Below are 21,793 nucleotides of genomic sequence, written 5' to 3' on the forward strand. Positions count from 1 at the left end.
CCACCACGAAAACAGAGAAAGTGATCCCAGCAGCATTTCAGGAATGCTGCAAATTTTAAAAGAGTAAATTATTTTGTTTTTTATTTGTCAAGAATATGAAAATGATTTTTCTTTGATCAAATAAATTTTACATAGAACTTTCATATTTAAAACAATGGAGTTATTTAATTTACTGATGAAGATATATATATATTTTTTAAATTATTATACTGTAATACAAACCAATTTTCTGAAAAAAAGTATCTGACCTATCAGTGTACTTATTTTTCGAACTTAAATTTATTTAGATTAGCAGAGTAGGTTAGGAAGGATGTGGATATTTATTTCGCATCAACAAAAGTTCGCAGGAACTAGGAATAGGTTTGTATCAAATAAAGTTCAAGCATTAGTCAACTTTGTTGTATATTATGCGCTTATTAAAAGACATCTTTTTGAGAAACAGTATCTTTAAATCTAAATTAGTAAAGAGTGAGCCAATTATTAGTCATTATTAACTAAAACTTTGGTGAAACCTTAAATCTAGTGTTATTTGGGTAATTTCAATAACGAAAGCAAAATGTAAATTATAATTCAGTAACTGAGGCCCCGGATCGATTGAGGTGCCATAACATTTTTTGGCTCGAGCACAGTGTCATCCCTCTGACGCCTAATTATTCGATCCGGAACCCCAAATGACAATCTTTCTGCATGAATTTTTGTTTTCACATCAAAAATTAAATTTTCGAAATCATAGCAGAAGCCGCCTGGCACAATAACACAAGCAATCTTATTAAGTACCATCGTTGCCCAACTAGATTACTTACAGCAAGAAAATTTATAAAAGGTCTTTGCGTAGTGTAAATTTGCGATAAGATTACCTAAATATTAAATACTTAATATCCAAATTAATGGTATTATAAAAGGTAACAACTGTTGGAGAGCGAAAGCAGCTTTAAGGCATCGGTACCCCTTTGGTACGACGACCACTAAAAGACAAGAAGTCTAAAGAAATTCCAATGTCCAAGCAGTAATGCAAGATAATAATAACAAATGAATTGAATTAAAAACATGGATTTGAGACAATTCTAATATAATCAAGAAATTCGATCGTGTCGATTGTTTCCGTCAAGAAATTTCCCGCCCTGGCCCCGATAGGGCATAAAACACTGACGTCGACCGGAGATATTAAAAATCCGGAAGATGGCGTTACAAGAATCGCCCCACCATGCTTTACTAGGGCTTGCCAGGTCTGGGCCCAATCAAGGACACGACAGAATTTCTGCAGCGATTTTGTATAAGAGTCTACATTAAAATTTATGTGAATTTATTTGCTCCGAAAATTATTTCTGCAAAAGATTTTTTATCTTTGAAAAAATTATCTATAAATGATAATTTGTTATGGCTACCCTTGAAAAATTCAATAAATTGATAATAGCAAGCCACGTACCCTGTTGAAGTACGTTTAAATTCTACTGCATTGTATGATAAAAAGTAAGTCAATAATTCAGTAAAATTTTTTTATCTGAATCAGTGAAAGCTCAATGATGTAAAAAGTTTAAAAATGGCCATTGAATCAAATCAGTATCGACATTTACTAATTGGCAGTGAAATTGTCAATGCTAATCATTAATCTTTCAAAATAACAAGATTGAATTATTTTCTAAGACTTAACGATACATATTTTTTTACTTTCTTATTCTCAATCTATTAATAATATATCTCTTTTTTCTTTTTGACCCACTTTTTTAAGCATAAGCACATTAAACATTGCCCCAAAATTTATATCAAATTTAGGACACGTTTGCCTATTTTTTACCTAATTTACAAATTGTAACAGAATTGCAATATAAATATTTAATATTTTTTATTCAAATCAAATGAGATTGCAATTTAAGTTTCGAAAGTATTAAACTTAATTATCTGATTAGAATGGAAAAGGGGTTTGCCAATAAGAGGATTATGTTTACCCCGTTTTAACCCAGTTACATTTTTTTTATCTTTTAGGATAATAAATCAAATATGTACGTTTTCCCCATTTTTATGAAAAACTAATTATTTCAGCCAAATTAGTTTATGACTGAAAATATTCTTTTCATCAAGATTTACGACTTTGTAGTAATTTTATTTTCCAGATTCAGTGCTTTTTCAGATCAGTCAAAAATTCGAAATGAAAACAATTTTTTAAAATCTAACTATCTACATATAAGAGCACTAGAAGGCGTATACTGAAAATGAGAAAAAAATATCTATTGAACGATTAACCCGCGTATTGGTCCAAAATAAATAATTATTAGCTACTTATTTCAAGCTTTGGTACCCCTTTCGGACGAAGACCCCTAAAAGACGAATAAACAAAATTTAAAAAAAAACGAATATTCATATTTAGTAATAAAATCTACTTCCGAACAAGGGCAAATACATGGATTAATAATTCCATTGTATTTCTTTTGCCAGTGAAAAATCTTTAAAATGAAAGTTGCAAAAAACGGAGACATTCAGAGAGCCAAAGTTAAAATTTCCAAATTCTATAAAACAGTTTGTGTTATCTTTAATGTACAAACATAAAATGTAATTTTAATAAGGGGCCTTTCACATTAGTAAGACTTTTGGGTAAAAGGGGGACAAAAAAACCTTACAGTGCCTTATGGGGAGAGTGGAAGGCTTTTATGTCAGAAACATTTTTACTAATCAATAGAAAAAAACATGCCAAATTAGTATTGCTTGTCAGTTCTGTTTTCACTATAATTTTTTTCAAATCAATTTTATTAACTTAATTTATATTTATTGGCTGTGTATGTAAACTAAAATCTTGGGAAGATTTTAGGGAAGCGAGGGCGGTCAGAGCGAATTTTACGGAGGAAGGGAGAGGTCACCCCTCCCCCCTTCAAAATAAAAAAACCGTGTACTTAATTTAGACACAAAAATATAAATAAACGTATCAGAATTTAAACTTCAAAGATAAAAGTTAAAATATTTGTACAAATTGCAAAAAAAAAAGAGTAACAAATCAAGTTTGAAAATCTAAATTTGTGGCATTCTTTTCTCAGGAAAGAAAACAGAACATAATATATAAATATTAGAATAGTCTGTTGAAACCCATATCTAGAATAACTACTATTGTGATTCTTTGACTTAATTCCTAGATCTAATTTAATTATATAAATTATTTTTTAAATCATGCATATATAGTACTACGAAATCGACTATTTGAAACCATCAGACTCATTAATCCAGGGGCAAGTCCACACAAGAGTGGGGAGAAGGGGCAAAGCAGTTTAGTAATATTAAAAAAAAAAAAGGATAAGAAAAACTGTGCAAAATTCATGTGTAAACCCGAGTTTTCCGGGGAAGGCGTCCAACTGTGACACCCCCCCCCCCCCCCCCCCGGCCCCGGATCCGCGCCCGCATTAATTAACCATCCAACCCCACCCCTTCGAACTGATCATCAACACAAAGTGAATTTAAAACGTAGCAAATTACTAAATGTATAAAGATTAGTATAATTTTTTTAAAAATTAATTTAAAGTTATATCTAACTATCACGGCTTCATTATTTTATAATATAATTTAGAAAGGTTTTTCGTTTAGGTTTTTTGAGGCCCCTGCATGTGATTTTCTCCGACTGATTATGGTATTCTATAATCCCACGGAAATTTTAAGATCAAAAATATTTTAAAAAATCATCGCGCTCTTTTTGCTAAGTGGACGAAAAAAGAATTAATTAAAAGTAATGTTTAGAAAAATTGTTTTTAAATTATAAATGTTGAAAGTCATAAATTTTATACAAAGTATTATTCAATTATTTTTCAGGTAAAATTTGAAACTTTAATTTATCATTTTATTGATAAACTTCTCAAATTCAATAATTAACTGTTTTAATTTAATGAAAAAATATTTTTTTTATATAATAGTTAATGAAGTAGATGATCTTATAATCAGCTGCGATGTTTATTGATTATTGTTGTTTTTAATATAATTGTTCTATTGCAAGTTTTACATTAAGGACACTTCGTCTTGACTTTTTGAAATATTATAAGCTCAATGTACTACTATTTTAATCTTAATTTCAAAATTCAAATAGAAAAATGATATTAAAAAGAATTGAAACATTTCATTAATTAATTTGAAAAGCTCGTCAATAAAATAGTAAATTAAGTTTCAAACATTGTTAAATTCTATCCGAAAAATTATTTCCTGAATTTAATACCTTATATCGACTGCTCCATGGAATAAAGTTCAGGTAAGTCCGTATAAACAGTAAAGTTACAGTTATTCCGTATAAAGTCAGGTTAGTTATTCTGTATATGGAATAAAGTCCATTTTTATCGACTTAACAATAGAACTGTTGGTCGTAAAATAAAAAAAAAACCAGGCCGAACTACAGTACATATTATTTTATGGAATTCTCGACAATATTTATTTTGGAAAAAATCAAACTGTTTAAAAATATACTTGATTCCATATACAAAAGCAACCCTGTTCTAAAATTTATAATTTAGAATAATTTTTAGTGAATGTTATCGTTTTAGATTTCAAATTTTTTTACTAAACATGAACATCGACTTTTTCAAAAAGGGACAGGTGATTTTTTTATCTTAAAATGTCCGTAGGATTATAGACTATCATAATCGATCGGTAAATCTCATATGGAACGATTTTGCAATTAACGTCTTTTTATCTCCACCGTGGCATCCTAAACTACGACCCAAAGCAGATTTATGTGCAAACATCTTCGTTTCTGAAATCTTTAAAATATATGTTGAGATTTTAAAAGATTTTATGAAGATTTCGAAGAAACCCAGAAAATGAGGTTTCTTTTCCCGACTTAGGGTGACCAGATGACTATGGGAAAATTAGGACGCCCCCCCCCCCTTCATGCTACGTTCCTAAAACCTTAATTTTTGTTTAAATAACATAGTGCAATCTGGACGTGTGAATTATTTTATATAATTTTCAGAAATGAAAATTTTTTAAGCAATTGGATGTATTCCTTCCTTTTTAAATATTGAAATTCCAAACATAGCAAATTGTTTTTAATTTAATTCGCAATTTGCGTTATGCCCAGAAATGGCGAAAACATATGGAGCAATTTTTAAAATCTTCGAATGATTAAATATTTCTCCTCGCGTCAAAGAATTCGCAAATTTTGGAATTGCATGACTTTTCGAAGTATTGCTCATCATTCGCTTTTTCTTTTGATAAAAAAAAAATGTTCATCTTTTTAGATAAGGGCAGGGTGAGCCCGAGAGAATTTTTCGTCCGCCGGGCTCAGTTCGTCAAGGCTACGTTTGACCTGACGCGGGTTAGCTTCCCTCCGCGGGGGTTCATTGATAGAAGGGAGACGCAATGGGGAAGAAAAAGTTACAAATTGCTATATTAGCGATTTAAAAGTCTTAAATTCAAATTTATGTTTTTCTTGCGATTACGTATATCTAAAATGGTTCTTGGAAAGTTAGAAAGCAATGTTCTGATGAAATATAATGAAAATTGAATTTCAAACTAACAGTTTTATTGGTTACTGTTTTTTAGTTTTTTAAAGATATTTTTTTATAATAAAAATATTTTTCAGAAAAAAAATCTCCTTTCGCTCCGCTGGGAATCGAACCCAGGCTTCTGATTGTCGGTCGGATGCTCTTACCACTAAACTACTAAAGAGATCGATAGATTTTAAAGATTATTTTCTATCATAAAGTCCAGATTTTAAACTTAAGCATTTTTTGTTTTGAATTTTGATCCGCATTACTCAAACCGATTAATGAGACAGGTATGACGCGTGGCAGTAGTTTACCGACCACTGATCTACTTCAAACTTTTTGGCCGCTAAAACTTAAAAATTCCGCGCAATAAAAAACGCGAAATCATGTTTCCGGACATGAAAAATCAGGATACTGCACAAAAAAATCAGTAAATCAGGACAGAAATCGAAAAATAAAGACATCTGGTCACCCTATCTCTGTACTATTTTATTGCGTCGTGTGTCGCACGAAGTGCAGCTATGTCATAACCTCGGAGCCATGAGAGGGAGAGAGACCAGATGTATGTTTTGTTCTCTCTCTCTCTCTCCCCTCCATCGCTCTATCACAGCTACGCTGTTCCGGATGTATGCGTTTCACTTTTGTGTTATGAAAACTGATTTAACGCTCGATACAGGCTTTACTCTCCATACCGCTGACAAAGATGTTTACACATCGAAATGTAAAAGCAAACTAAAAATAATAAGGGGTTGCATTGATGTGCATTCAGTTTTACAAGATAACGTTAATAATAATCTTGTAATTTTAATTTGTGCGTTACTAGCGCGCAGTAAAATTGCAGTAAACTACTGTTCCCTTTTCATTTTAACGTGCAGTAGTGTAAATGAAAAACATTCCAATTCCCAAAAATCTAAAGTTATAATCGTATATTTGAATACATTTTCTTCCATGATTTACACTTTTTTATTTACATTGTTGATTTGTTGCGCATTATGTAAACTTGCACATTCGAATCATAGGTCTCTGTTTTTATTCACACATAGAAAACGCGGAAACATCAATCCGAAAACCTTAATCACGTCTTTTGTTCTCAGTCTTGATTGTCAGTAAGTGATTATGAAAAAAAAATAATCTTTAATCCAAAGAAAAAAGAAAATGGCTAAATTTATCATTTTACCAAGATGAACTCTGAACACTTTTCTTCTAGAATGTAGCGAATATTACTATTTCACATTGTAACTTGTGCGAGGAAACTCGTAAAAGCTGTAATATTCACTTTTCAGGAAAAAAGCGTTCAGCGTTCATCTTTACAATAATAAATAAGTTTAACTTTTTCCTTTTATTCCGTCTGCTCACCTATGGATTTGGAAATATGAACTATGTGCCGGAGAGTAAACTTATATTTTCATCCTTTTTCTCAACTACGATAAGGATTGAGGGTGATTCAATTTCGAATAACGACTAAAAGTAAGCAAGCTCTGGAAGACAGAACTTCTTATTCTGTTGCTTTTTGTTGTCTGGTTCAAAGTCTCTTCATTGCGTTGGAATTAAGGACCCTCATAATGTCGTTCAGTCCCCTGGTCCATGCGGTCGCATAGTTTACACTCTTGAAGACTGTAATCCGCTGGATCGACATCATCGTAATTAACGTTTTCTTTATTATTTTTTTTTTTTCAAGCAGAAGAGCTTGAAATATGCATTAAATTTCAAAGATTAAAACACGCTCGTTTGACGCTACTTTTTAACGGTTATTATTACAGCTATAAAGAGTAGCTTAGATAAACCAGTTATAATGACACATGCATGCATACTATAAGTTTACCATTTTTTTTTTATTTCTTTAAAACTTTATTTTTGCCGAGTATTTGCTTTAATTGGAAAAACATATCTTTGCGTAGTCAATATTTTAGAAAGAAAAAAAACAGAAATTTACATCATGAACCTACGAATACTCAGAATAAGTTGTACCGGTACACTGCAGAACAAAATCGGATCAGTAACCGCAAGATTCAAGATAAGAAAAAAAATAAGGCTTTGTCTGCATATTGTTAGGTTCATGAAATTGAACTCGACGATACATATGAAAATGTGCTTTAATGCAAGGGTGAATTTAATTTTAAAATATCTTCAAGACTTTAAGGAAATGTATGAGATGTGACATTAGTCATTTTTTTAGCACTCTTATTGAAAAACTAATAAATCAAATGGATCTTCCATATTAGACAAGCGTAAAGTAAAGAACAAGGAACGTTTATATGTTAAAACAAATTCATTTAAGACATTAGTTTTTCAATGAGAATGTTGAAAAAATTGAATAATGCCCTAATGTCACGTTTGATAAAAGGTCTTAAGCCAAAAGAAGTTTAGAAAATGGTAAGGTATAAAGGGTCGTTATACTGATTTCTACAGTAATAAAAACATGTGCTAATAACTTGAAAAATCGTCAGCTTACGAAACTCTTTAAAGACTCTCTAGATTAAATTTATGATGTGTTTATATCGTCTACCAGTCACTGGTAAAGCAGATTCGATCAAGTCGTCAACCTAATTCCTGGTCGTTGGAAAAAAAAAAAACCGAAACATATTAATTGAATCCTGCGAATTTCATTAGAATCCTATAAATGAGCAACGCGATAGCGCCTGGTTATTTTCAGGTTTTGACTTTTAAGCCACTTAATTCATTATTACAATTTTAAAAGTAGAACTACCATAAACCGAAGTATTAATATCAAATGCACTTTTTAACATTAATTCTATCGTTTGACGCTTTATAAATGGACTTTAAAGGAATGTCTCGAGCAAGAGGCTTATTTTATTCGTCACTGAGAGGATGGCAAACTGGATGGAACCTCAGCAACGAACTTGGGCTTTTTTTTGTACTATGTAATATCATCGGCCAAACATAAATAGAAAGTCAAGAGTTGAAAAATTCCAGATTTCTGACCAATTTATTGAAATGTCTAAGAGGCTGTACACGTACAAAGGAAGAGAAATAATTAGACATATGTTTATTTGACTCCCTTACCTAATGTTGATGTCTTCCAGGGATATTGAGAACGACGTCGACGACGATCATATCTTGATGAGCATAACTATATAATTCTCAATTGATTGAAAATAATGTTACATTATAAATTATAACTAATGTCACAATTTTGGTTTGAAACCATAACTCTTGTTCTTCAATTTAAGATTTTCTGTATGATTTAGTTATTACTGTAGCCAAAGATTACCTGCAGGATCATCTTGATTTTAGTTGATAATAAGTGGTTGTCGCTTGAAAGTTTAGGTTCAACTCTTGTGTTTCCTAGTGAGAAGTTGGGACTCCAAATGACCAAGTCAAAAAATTCCCCCGATGTATTGCAGATTGACCTGTTCCAACTATTTATTCTAAATTTTATAGAAAAATCTAATTTAATAAAAAAGTGGAACATGCAACGACGCAATGATAAAACACTGCATTCTCCTGATCTGAAAGACATCACGATTTAGGAAAATCCTTTTTCGTGTTAAAAAATTAGTCGAATCACGTTGATTTGGTTCTAGAATTTTCTGAAGCCAATCACCTGTAAACTCAATACAGGAACGTTAGAAGCAATATTCTTATCCTTTCACTAACACACAGCCTTGCACTCTCACTCACTCTTGTTCATATTTACCTCTTTTTAATTAATTTTTCGTTTACGTGAAACAAAAAGAAAAAAATAACACGAATCTCAGCAATATATATATTTTTTGCATTTTGGTTTGATAGTACATCCAAAATGACTCTCTATACTTACGTTTAGGCTTCGGTGGAATCAATTTGATTCCTCCTTTTTTTTCATCAGCTGGAGGCGTGACAGGAGTATCAAGCGAAAGTCTCGCTCTCTTATCCGCTGATGAACTGGTTTCTCTCAACGGCGATGCTCTCTTCAGAGATGATAATTTTGTTGGTATTATTTTCTTATCCGGTATTTGATTAGGCTTTTTGACAGATCTTGGAGGCGGAGGCTTAGCTTCTTCCTCTAAACCAGTAGACCTAAACTTCGAGTTAAAGGTCTTGACCGTTTTAGGTCGCGTCGTGGAATCTTGTGAAGTCTTTCTATTTTCTATGGACATAGATATCGCCTTTTTTTCCGAAACGGCTGATACAGCGGCTGCTTTTTTAGCGTCAATCTTGTCCTTAGCCTCCTTGGAATCTATAGAGGATCTTTTCGTTAAACCATCATTTGCCTTGTCATCGTCGCTTTTCTTCTTAGGGATCTTGCCTAATTTGAAACTCAGTGCTGGGCCCTGAACCTTCTCCAGAGTCGCTTTATCCTTTTCCGCTTGATCCTTTCGCAGCTTCTCTTTCTCCTTCTCTCGCTCCTTATCACGCTCAGCTCTACTTTTATTGCTTGAACCGTGTTTACTACTGGACGAACTGCTGTGATGCTTGTCTTTGTTGTCCTTATCCTTTTCCTTTGTTTTTTCTTTTGATGTCGTACTTTTCGAACTGGTGGAACGATGTGCGCTTGAACGATGAGAATTCGAACCTGACCGATGTGAATTAGAGCTCTCTTTCGAGCTGTGCTTCGAAGAACTTTTACTTGATGAAGATGAACTGTGATGACTACTCTTCTTATCTGTACTACTACTACTACTGCTACCGCTGCTAGTACCAGAACTCTTTTTATCACTCTCTCTTTTCGAAGAATCGCGATTTTCCTTGTCACTAACAGACTTACTGCTATCACTAACAATACCAGGTCTTTCATCTTTATTGTCTTTAATGTTAATATTATCAGTTTCACAATTGTCTTTAGAGCTAACAACAGATATAATTTCACTAGGATCTCGGTCTGTCGGTTCAATAGGCGTTTCGTCCGTAACTTTAGCGCCGCTTTTTATCGGTAATTGATTATCAGCTTTTTGTGTACTACTGCTACTACCACCTTCACCATCCACTGCCACTTGTCGCGATTCTTGAGACTGAAGAGCATCATCCGTGGACTCGCCGCTTATTTCATTGCTTGGAAAGTCAATTACATTGTTTATGTGCGCAGCATCCGTCTCTAGTTTTGTTAGAACTCGATTGCCATCGCGTATAGTAATTTTATAAACGGGTCCTCCTCCTGCTCCCGTGGCTGATGTTTGTGCAGACGGTAATACAACGTAGGATTGTTTTTTCTGGAGTTGTGAAGGCTGACATGGTGCTTGCGCTGACGAGGTGACTATCGGTAATTGAACAGGTTGTACAGATGTTCCTTTTCCCGATATTTGTTGATATTGCGATTCGTTCGACTGCGGCTGCTGATGATGATGATCTATCTGTTTAATTGCGTGTGTTTCGTCGACGGCCAAAGAATTACTTTGTGCAAGCTGTGCATTTTTATCAGTCTCAGTTTTCTCGCTAAAACTATTCTGGGTTGTAGAAATAACATTTGCAGGCCTCGGATGAACAATTGCGGTCGGAATTACACAAGGTTTATTACTTGATCCGGGGAGTGTCATAATTTGTGCTGGAATTGAATTAGGAGGTGCTTCTCCTTTAACAATTTTCAACCATTGTTCAACGAGCCGGCTGGCCAAAACTCGGACACCTTGATGACTACCCTCTTTCGACAAACCTTTGATTAACTTTGGACAGTTATTACTTTTTAATCTTTCGATGTCTACGGGGCATAACAGAAGAAGTTCCAACAATTCTTGAATTAAAGCCCAATTTTTGGCGACAATGCCATCAGTGAGCCACATATGAACAAGATTCCATCCACCCGCACCCATAAATCTAAAACAAAAATTGATATTTTCATGTACTTCATATATTCGTCAATTACGAATTAATGGGGCAATTAGACTATCAGCTCTTTGAAACTGAAGTACAATATTTATTTATATTTTAAGAGAAATAATGATAAAACTTAACAATTATCCCCCAGTAAATTGCCGTATCATAATTATTACACGCAACATAATCATAGAACATTGAAATCTTAGCTTATTTAACCTAGCAACTTGAAGATATCACAACTTGTTCTTGTGCCCCATTTACTTAAATCAGATTTTCAATTCTCACTAATACACGCGTGAAGAGTCCAAAATTCATGGATACGTTCAGTAGAATTCACTCAAGATAGCTGAAAAAAATGTTATTTTTAAAATGAATGGACACCTTCCTGACTAAAAAAAAATTAAGCTTCTCGAATTGACCTGAAAAATTGGACAAGTGTAGTCCTATTAGAATTATATGATACTGTGGGCAAAACAAATTTTGCCGTTTGGGCACATATTTACCAAGTAAGAGGGATTGCCATTTATGGCTATTTTGTTGATTCTATAATTTTCAACGTTTATTAACTCTTTTTATATCAATCAAGGGAAATATTGTATTGTAATTTTTCGACAATTTTGTTCACAACCTTTTAATTGGTCATAAGGGGGCTTCCAGAAATTACGAGGCCCATTTTCCGTCAGTCTTGGAAAAAAATCAAATTTGACCTTCAGAAATAAAAATAATTTTTTTTTTTCTTGCTTTTAAGTGCTTACAGTTAAAAAATGGAATTATTTTTTATGTTTGAATTTAAGCGTTCAGTCCTTTTTCTAATATGCATAATCTGTTTTGGTGACTTTGAATTTTTCTCATGCCAATAATAAAAATGTTGTTTACTAGTTTCGATAGAATTTTTCACGCCCTTTTCATTAGTCATGACAATTTGGGGAAAAAAATAAATATCTGGTGCCGAATGTTTAATCTATTTCCACTGTTAAAAATAAATTCATGTACACTTGAAATTAGTTGAAAAACATCAGTGATTAACCATTTAAAAAAAGATTAGTGCTATGTTAAATACAGAAAAGTTGAAAATTTTTTTTTTAATTTATGTAAATTTAAATACATTCTATAAAAACAGCTATAATATATACATTTTTATGTCAAACAATTTTCCCACTGAAAATGTCTTATTTTTTTCTAAAGAAATAACAGCAATGAAGTATTTTGCAAGGGTCAATTAACAGCATTAAAATATTAGATATTAATTTTGTTTTATCTACTAGTAAAGTTTTTTTTTTACAGAAAACGAATAAAAAATCGGATTCTGCCCGGATTCTAATCATAACAATAGCATCGGAAAAGGTAATAATATTTTTGCGGACTTCTTAGTCACACTGTCAGTTGTTAATATTAACGTTTTACTCTTTTATTTATTTTTTTTAACCAATTATCCTGGACTCGGAAACATTGCTCACCTAAGACAATCACACTCCATATTTCTCAGTCCACCTCTCTTAATTTGTTCTATTCCTGCTCCTATTCACTATTTTATGTAAACTGCTGTTCATTAATACTTTCTCTCGTCAAATTTACATTCACGTGCATAACTCTCTTTTTCATTCATGCTACTTCCGCTAATGAAATTAGTGATTCATATTTCGCTTACGAACTACTAATTTTTGGATTTTCGCTTATGAAATAGTAAGATTACTTGTGAGATATTAAGTTTTACTAATGACAATTTATAGCTCTTAAGGGAAAATCGTCAAACTTCTTTAGTGGATCATTTGCATTGAATGATAGTACTTTTCTACTGACATTTAGTGACCGGATTCTTTCTAGTTAAAATAAAAAAATATTTCGACCAATTAGCGATAACTAATTAAATAAAAATTAAAGAAATTGACAGAATTGTATTATAATTCCCAGCTAAGTTAGACGTTTCTATGTTTTTTAATGCGAAATGAAACTTACATAAAACTAAGAGGTTGTTTATAACTTAATTTGAAACCTAATAGAAATCCTTAGGAATGTGATGTTTCCAACAATGAAACTTAAAAAATTTTCAATGGCTGAAAAACTAATTTATGGGTCTTCTTTTTATTTATTTTTTATTTTTGAAGTAAACTTTTTCTCTTCAAATTTATACGGATTTCGTCATTAGAGTTAGATTTGAGACGTTAAAGATAAATTCTAATATTGATTTCATCAACACTTTTATTTTGGACCACCAATTCACGAATGTCAATTTTTATGAAGATAAAATTAAAAGTGTCCGTTAAAAGTTTGATATATGAAAAACAATTAAGTAAAATTAAAATTTTTATAAATAAAAAAATGAAATATGTTCATCATGTCATAATTTCTGGAAGTTTAACAAGGAGAAACAGTTTTTGAAAATTCCACTAAAAGTGGAAGAATTTTAATTTGAATAGAACAGATTATAGCTTAAGAACACTATTGCGATTGCACTTTTAACAGCAGAAAAATCTATAATTTTTTGTCTATGAAACAAGACTGATTGAAATGAGTAGTAACTGCGATTATTTAAAAAATGACTAAGAAAATGCTATTAGGACAAAAGAAGATGTGTCCACACAAATAAGCTTGCATTTTCACAAAATAACCACCATATCGAAAATAAGAGTTTGTAGTGAGACATAAAAATCTGGATTTTCCTTGAAAACTATCAAATATAGCAAAAATATACTTTTATCACTGTAAGATGAACCATTTTATTATAAATTCTTGACCTAACCCTCTTTCCGAAAACTACATTTACGAAGATAATTTCGAATTTTTTCTGAGAAACCCAAACATAAAAACACCATTTCTACTCTTAAATTTAACATAAAAAAAAGCAATCGATCCGTGGCTCAAAATTGCGCTTTATGAAAATATTTTACTCTTTACTGAAAAATGACCAACAGCGACTATCGATGACCTTTCTTATGCAGAACGTGACATAAATAAAAAAATGTTAACTACGTCCGCCCGTTTGGTAAGAAGCCAAGAATTCAGCTGAGGAAGGCCTACTACGTTTATCAGACGAAGAAAACAAATGACAATTTTCCATTAAAATAAAGTAATGTCAAAGAGTGAAAATATGTCTATTGTGAAATTATTTGTTATCGCATATTTATATACACTTATCACAATCACTAATGCAATTTCGCTTTAAAAAAATATTTGAAATTTCCATATTCCAGAAAGCATCAAAGAGCATAAATATCTCAAAAGAAAAACTCTATTTTAAGTTGTGTAATCAGTGATAAAATGGAAATAATGTGGATACAAGCGCAATATTTCGAACCCTCTCTTTAGCTTTGCTATAGCAACCAACAGACGATAAAGTTCAATGATTAATTAATTATTAATTACTACTTACTGACTAAGAAGATCAGTTTCGGTGGTTTTTAAGATTTGGATGTATATACACTTGGACACAAGTTTCTTGGAAAACTTGGTCATGAGATTGGCTAACCGGTGGACTTCCTCCTTACTTTTGATGCCACCAGTGGAGCCGAGTAGGACACTGAGGCATTTGAGCAGTGACAAAGGATCTATGCGTGGCTAAAACAAAGAATAAAGAATAAAATTATCAACAATTCAGTAAAATAATGACATCTTCAAAATTCACCTTTACATGTCAATTAAATGTGAAATTCTCAGCCAAGATCACGTTGGATCAAGAGAAATTCTTTTAATGGTAATAAATAACTTTGAAATGAAACGAAATTTTTCTTGATACAACGTTTCTTCGGTCGTGGCTTCAAGTATTTATTGCACATTAAATTAATCTAATCCTCAGAGAGCGCACAAATTCTAAGCTGCTGATATAAAAAAAATACGTCAAAAACAGGTGATATAAAATAAAAGATAAGAATGTAAAAAAAAGATGCTAACTATCACGTCTATCTGATTAGCCATGTGATTTTGCATGTCGAGCAGCAACAAGTTAAGATCCCGAGGGTGGATGTGTGGAGTCGATAACATCGAAAGTAACATATATATCTAAATTCGACAGTCGATAAACAGCTGCCACCGGGAGAGGTTTTCTGCAATTTTCATATTCCCTCACAAATGATTGAGGCGATTCAGTCTCTGGCACAATGCTCCTTATGTTGGCGTGTTGGAGCTACTGCCTAACTGTGTTTGCTTAGCCACGTGCAAGAGTCTAAAGTCTGAACATGGGCTAAACTCCAAACATAACTTCGGAATCACTTCGAGCACGACCGCCGCGATGACACTTTAAGAATATTCGAACTTTGAACTTTTGAGCAGCTTTTATACAAAATAAGACAAGAGAGTTTAAATTAAAATCAAAAACATCATGAAAAGGATGTACTAGATGCAGTTTATTACATAAAAGAATTTATTTTTTGGACAAATAATTTTAAACTTACGATTACAGAAAAAGTAATACGTAAGGGAGGTTATGTGAGCGCTATCTCCGCGTGGCCATAACTTCATCCAATCTTGCTTTTTTTTAAAATTCTATGCAATTTTAATCATGATTTCTCAAAAAATCATCACAAAGGTCCTGTTTAATTCCTTAATCGGATTTCATAAGATGTGTTGATAACATTCCGAATAAGGTAAATGTCCCAGTTATCGTGAAAATTGATTATAAGTTAAGAAACGGTCAGGAAATATGTTCAAAATTAGCATATAATGACCAAATCCATTGAGTTTTAGAATATAAAAAGTAATTCGTTATTTAAAACTAGGTTAAAAGCAAGACGATATGGGGTCACGATTGTAGGAACAAGGTCACGTTAACAGGTCCATTTACCTTATGATTGTGATTAACACTTGACATTTTTTAAACAGAACTTTTTCTGCATTCCAGTCCTTTTCCTTTCTAATAAATTTTAGCAAGACACTTGAAAAAAATTGTATGGAACCATATTGATCATTTTATTGTTTACGATTACTCGATTAGGAAATCTGGACTGACGTCACGCTCCGTCGGTAAAATCAATTCGTAACACAGAAATATGGTCAAGTTTTCGAGAAATATTCTTTTAGCACGTGGGTGAAAATTACGTTCTCGAATTTTTACAATATCAGGAATTGATTATTAGGAATTGATTTTACAGATGGGATATTGCGTTACACCAAAATGCCTAATATTTCTACAAATATTTACATCTCAACGTATTTTTGCACAAAACTGCTCGAAACTCACGGAAGTTCTATATATTTTTTCGCACTTTTGCAGTCTCGTTTTTTTTTTTAATAAATGAAAAGGTCCGTGGCACAATTAAAAATCTCGACAGAGATAACGTTTGATCAACAAAAATCTGGAATCTTTGTGCAAACTATGAGCATATGTTTGTATAGTACTTTGTTAAATAGCATAGTTTACTTAATGATACATGTATATATACTACGGCATAAAAGAGAAAATCCTTGAACAAAAATCTCTTTGTGTGAAATATGAACACATTGTTTTAAATTAAAGAATTTTGTGTGGATCCAGCGTTATCTCTTCAGAGGCTTCAGTTGTTGACTTGTTTTTTCATTTTAAGACGCACTATATACATTTTAAGAGGAATAATTGAATTTCCGCTTAATTTTGAAATATTTTTTAGTGGTTAGCCCTGCTTATACAAGTTCTCAAAAATTAGGGTCATGCGTCTACCGAGATTACAGGCGAATAAATAAATAATAATAAAAAATTCTCTTTTTTTTATAAATATAAGAAAATGTATGCTCTCGAAGGTTGTGTTAAAATTGATTAAAATTTTTGGCAGAAAATAACGAAAAGAGTTCAGAACGTTTGCATTTTTTTGTATATCAGTTTGGAAAAGTAAAATCACTGAACTCTTTCTACGGAAATTTAGATTTCACATTTTTAAAGTACGATAATTAAGATTAATTGTTATAAAAAATAAAAAGTATTATATCAAATATGTACCATGTAATTTTTAGATTACAAGTGAAAAACTCGACAAATTTTTAACGTTAACAATTCTCAATTTTATCTTTAAAAGTGTATTTTTTTATAATTAGTAAATAAAAAATTGACTTTCACTTTATATTAAACTACGAAATAAAAAGAAAATAATCCAAAGATCAAATTTGGACAACACACTTTTAAATATCGCCATCCAAATTTAAAAAAAAATAGAAGGAATGAAAAAGAAGGCACCACCAACCTTTTTCTTTCCCCTTATTTTGATACTTTTAATTTTAATAGATTTAAGAATCTGTTTTCCAAATTCAAAGGACCAAAATAAAATAAGGGAAAGAAGGTTAAAGATTGCCTTAATTCCTCTTATTATTTTTTTTATTCGAATGGAGACATTTAAAAGTGTCTTCTTACTGCGCAGTTAAATATCATGTTAAAGTCAATTTTTTATTTACTTATTTCCTTTTAATACATTTCTAACGGTATTGAACATAAAACTTTTTATTTTTTGTACAAATTAACCTAAATTATCGTACTTTGATGACTCTTAAAATAATTGTTTCAAACTGAAGGTACTCCGGGTTTCTATTTTTATATTTTCAATTAATTTACATTATTTTACTGCAAATAAAGCAACCAAAATAAAATATTTAGAAAGAAGAAAGTTGGACTTAGCCTCCTTTTTCTTCCCAGTTTTTTTTTCAAAATTAAAAAAAAAATAAAAAAAGAAAGAAATATAAGACAACATAAAATCTATTTTCCTCTGTTTTTATTTTGGTCTTTAGAATTTGGACAATACACTCTTAAAACTTTTCATTCAAACTAAAAAAAAAAAGATTGAAAAAGGGGAAAGAAAAAGAAGGCAACCTTCTTCTTGACTTTTTTTATTTGAATGAAAAATTGAGAATCTGTTATCCAAATTAAAAACACTAAAAATAAAATAAGGGAAAAGAAGATGGTTGAAGGTTGCATTTTTCTTATTTTGGTATTTTGAATTAGAACATACTTTTATTTTGAACATGAATTAAGATTCCCTTCTCCAAATTCAAAATACCAAAAATAAAATAAGGGGAAAGAATAACGTTGCCTACTTTCTTATTTTATTTTCATCTTTTGAATTTGGATAACACATTCTTAAACCTCTCTATCTAAATTTAAAAAAAAAATAATAAATAAATAAAGAGGAAAGAAAAAGCAGAAAATCTTCAACTTTATTCAGCTCTCCTCTTTTTTTTTATTTTGATCTTTTCAATTTGAATAGATTCATTCAAGAGTATGTTCTTCAAATTTGATCGTTGGACTCTTGCTTTTTTTTAAGTCCAAGAACTTCGTATTTAAATTTTAATAATAGATATTCAAACAGAGTTTAAATTTTGATTTATTCTGAACTTTATGTCGAATTTGCAACAAGGCTTTAAATTCCAAACAATACCCCTTTCTTCGACTTTCTCTTACTGCAGATTTCTGCAGGCCTCAAAGGAATTCTCGGAAATAAATTGAAACGTATTTGTCTAAAACTATATTTTTCAAATTTAGATCTTGTAAGTTTCACCAAAATGCCAAAATTGAACGATTTTTCAGTTCAACTAACAATTTCTTGTAGTTTAACATTTAAAAAAATTTAGAAAACAGATATCTTTGGAATAAATCTTCATCGTAAAGACCGCTGTACGCGAATGTTGTTCCTTCTTCTGTCACACATTGAAGTCTCTATTCTTGATAGAATAACGCGAAAAAAGGAATGAGCTCAGTTGAAATTCCAAGATAAAGCTCTCAAAAAACATAAAGGATGGAATATTTTTTATTTTAATTTAATTTCTCAAAACTAGAATTGTTCGGGAATGGAAGATAAAAAAATTTATCATCTTTTTAGTACCATATCCAATTTTATATTGTAAGGATCTTCTACAGGAAGGAGTAGGTATAGTAACGTAAACTGCTCTTTATTAAAATGTTAACAGTAGTAGAAGCAAACATGTGCGAAAGATATCGCAGAAATGATATTGTATGTTCAGAATGTTCCAAATAAAATTATGTTCGCTGAAGACTTATTTTAAAAATAAAACCACGGAATAATAAAAATAATAAAACTGAAAATGCATTTTTTCATTAATGGGTTACAGCAGGTTATTGATCCTATTCCCCGCCCTTTGTAGTTTACGACATGCCTCGAATCGACGCGCCCTCTGATGGCTACCATGGGAATTCATAAATGATAAAAATTGACAAAAAATGAAATACAAACTCACCATTTTTGATTCTAACTGATTATCCTTGATGTTTTAATGTATTTCAGGAGACATAAAACACGGAAACATGACGGGATTTGGAAAATAGGTTATTTTGAATGCACTGGTCATGGAGTGTCATCGGACGACACGTAATCAGTTTCTTGGTTGGACGCCATTTTCTTAGCTTTGCGACGAAAGACGAAACAGAAGTGTATTAACCCTTTCACGAAAGTCTATGAACGAAATGTCTTTTTATTGATATGCTTAATTAAAACGAATAATTGGGCGTTTACCGCGGATCAAGTAGGAACGTGGAAAAAGAATGTATTACTGTGAAAATGTTACACTGACTCATTGATCCAGGCTGATCAATGTACGCCACGAGACCAAGTTTAATAGTCCGAAATATTTATCAATAAAATCGCATATTTATCGACCTATGCTACTTATTTTGCATTTTCAGTCTGATGAATAACGTAAAATACTAAAATTAGTCAATTTCTAAGTAGAAAAGACAAAAATATCAAGGCAAAATCAATCCTATTGCGAATAGGAATCGTTTGGTACACGACTGACGAGAGACTCGATGCGCACTAATTCTGCGCATATCCCGCCCCTTGTCTTTATCATTGTAGACCAATCACAACGCGAGCTTATGAGAAAACCGGCGCTATATCCCAAATTTGTCAATTGGCTATTTCGCTATCACTACTTTTCTTTCGGAAAACATTCAATTTCCCCCACCATGGGGCGGCGCGAAACCGAAATCGGACAAATATCCACGCCGCAGCGCCACAACATAATTTGCACTGTTTTATTGTTTTACAAAAATTTTAAAACGTATATTTTGAAAAGTTAATTTTATTTCTTTCCCAGCAATTGCAATTTTTTATGATCACTGGTATGCAAAATGCATTGCTGGCAACATGGAACAAAGGCACTTCCCCTCTCCAAATTTTAAAGTACACTTCACATTCATAGTTCTTAAGGCGTTTTCATACATACGATTGCCGGCAGTGTCAAGCAACTTGAATACGTGTGTTCATTACAACCATCAGCTAACTTCACTTCGTTAAAACCTGAGGGGAAAAGAATGGATCAAATTAGTTGAACAAACCTTTATTTCTGTATTATCTTTGCAATTAATACTAATTTTTTTTTTATTTGATTAAGTAGTAATTAAAAAATAAAAACTATTTTTCAAATACACCTATATAGAAAAAATTATCATTTACGTAGACATTCACAAAATAGGACAAAAACAAACTGAACACCAGGCATTTGGTCCTTTGGTCCCTTTAGAGTTCCTCAAGGGAGAGTTGTGTCTTCACTTACTCCGCTTCTGATTGGTGCCGCAAAAGCGGAATCGGATGTTTCGAAATTGGCGCGACTTTCAAGTCAAATTTAATGTTCAGGCACTGATAGAATAGTAAATAAATATAATACAAATAATAATGTAGGTATAATAATAAAAAATGTTTAAAAAGTGAAAAATCTTATTCATACACACTTAAAAAATACTACCATTTGAGACTGTTTGAAAAAGCCTGTAACATCTAATAGATAGTAAGTAGAATAACAATAATAATTATTTAGATTTGATAATTGAAAATGATTAAAATGTAAAAAATAATTTTTTTAATGGCATGAATTTTTACAATATTAATTAATTGGATAAATCAAATTTTATACTTCAAAACAGAGTTGAGAAATCAGAAATAAAAGAAGTATTTACACGAGGTTAAAATCCTTTTTTACAATAGGTGGGTGTAATGTCTTTTTAGTCCTAAAAACTTTTTTTTCAAATAAGCTTATTTCACAACAATAGGTTAAATGTAAGAGAAGATTTATGATACAACTAAAATGTAAATTACATGAATAAAGTAGAAAAGTTTTGACTGCTGATTTGTTTGGAATTATATTTCAATTAAAATCGTTTATCTGAAATTACATTTCAAATGTACGCATTATACTATAAAAGTAATAATGGGAGACAAATTGTAGTTAAAAAAATCGGAATATTTGTTCCATTTCCTGGAAAGTATCAAACGTAGCTTCGATGACGCAGAAGAGTAAGTTTTCTTTATATTCTTCATTAAAAAAGCTTAGTTTCGGAACAATCACTACACGAAAACATATAATGACTTATAACCTCTTCTTAAGAATACTTCAAATGTTTCGCGCTTCGTTACGTATTTCCGATTCCGGTTTCGCAGCGGCTAGTGGAGGGGGTAACGTGGCAGCTCTCCCTAGAGGAACTCAAGGTCCCTTGTCTTCCCCTCAGTAATCTACGAAGTGAAGTAAGCTGTTGATGGAAGTAAAAATACCTAATACGGTGGTGATTTGTATGTTTGGTGGTAAAAATTGCTAAAACTACAGAGCTTTTGAAGCTGAAGTGCTAACTTCTCGTTGCATTCCACTTTTTGACTTTTTACAGAAATTCTTTTTTTTTATCC

General features: G+C 31.6%; 1 protein-coding gene across 2 annotated transcripts in view; it reads right to left on the minus strand.

Moving 5' to 3' along the window:
• The window catches only part of LOC117179281, a 29,751-nt gene extending 9,837 nt beyond the window's left edge, over positions 1 to 19,914 (minus strand). Inside the window, exons 1-3 of one of the 2 annotated variants that reach the window (XM_033370925.1) lie at positions 19,356 to 19,914; positions 14,578 to 14,762; positions 9,235 to 11,204 (exon numbers count right to left, since the gene is read on the minus strand). In XM_033370925.1, coding sequence (XP_033226816.1) covers positions 9,235 to 11,204; positions 14,578 to 14,762; positions 19,356 to 19,358 — 2,158 coding nt within the window. In that variant the 5' untranslated portion in view covers positions 19,359 to 19,914. Of the gene's footprint in view, positions 1 to 9,234; positions 11,205 to 14,577; positions 14,763 to 15,095; positions 15,320 to 19,355 lie in introns of those variants that run through there. The other variant, XM_033370924.1, reaches the window with a different exon arrangement.
• Between the last annotated feature and the right edge of the window lie 1,879 nt (positions 19,915 to 21,793).

This window comes from Belonocnema kinseyi, chromosome 9 (genome assembly GCF_010883055.1).
Source record: "Belonocnema kinseyi isolate 2016_QV_RU_SX_M_011 chromosome 9, B_treatae_v1, whole genome shotgun sequence".
NCBI lineage: Eukaryota > Metazoa > Arthropoda > Insecta > Hymenoptera > Cynipidae > Belonocnema > Belonocnema kinseyi.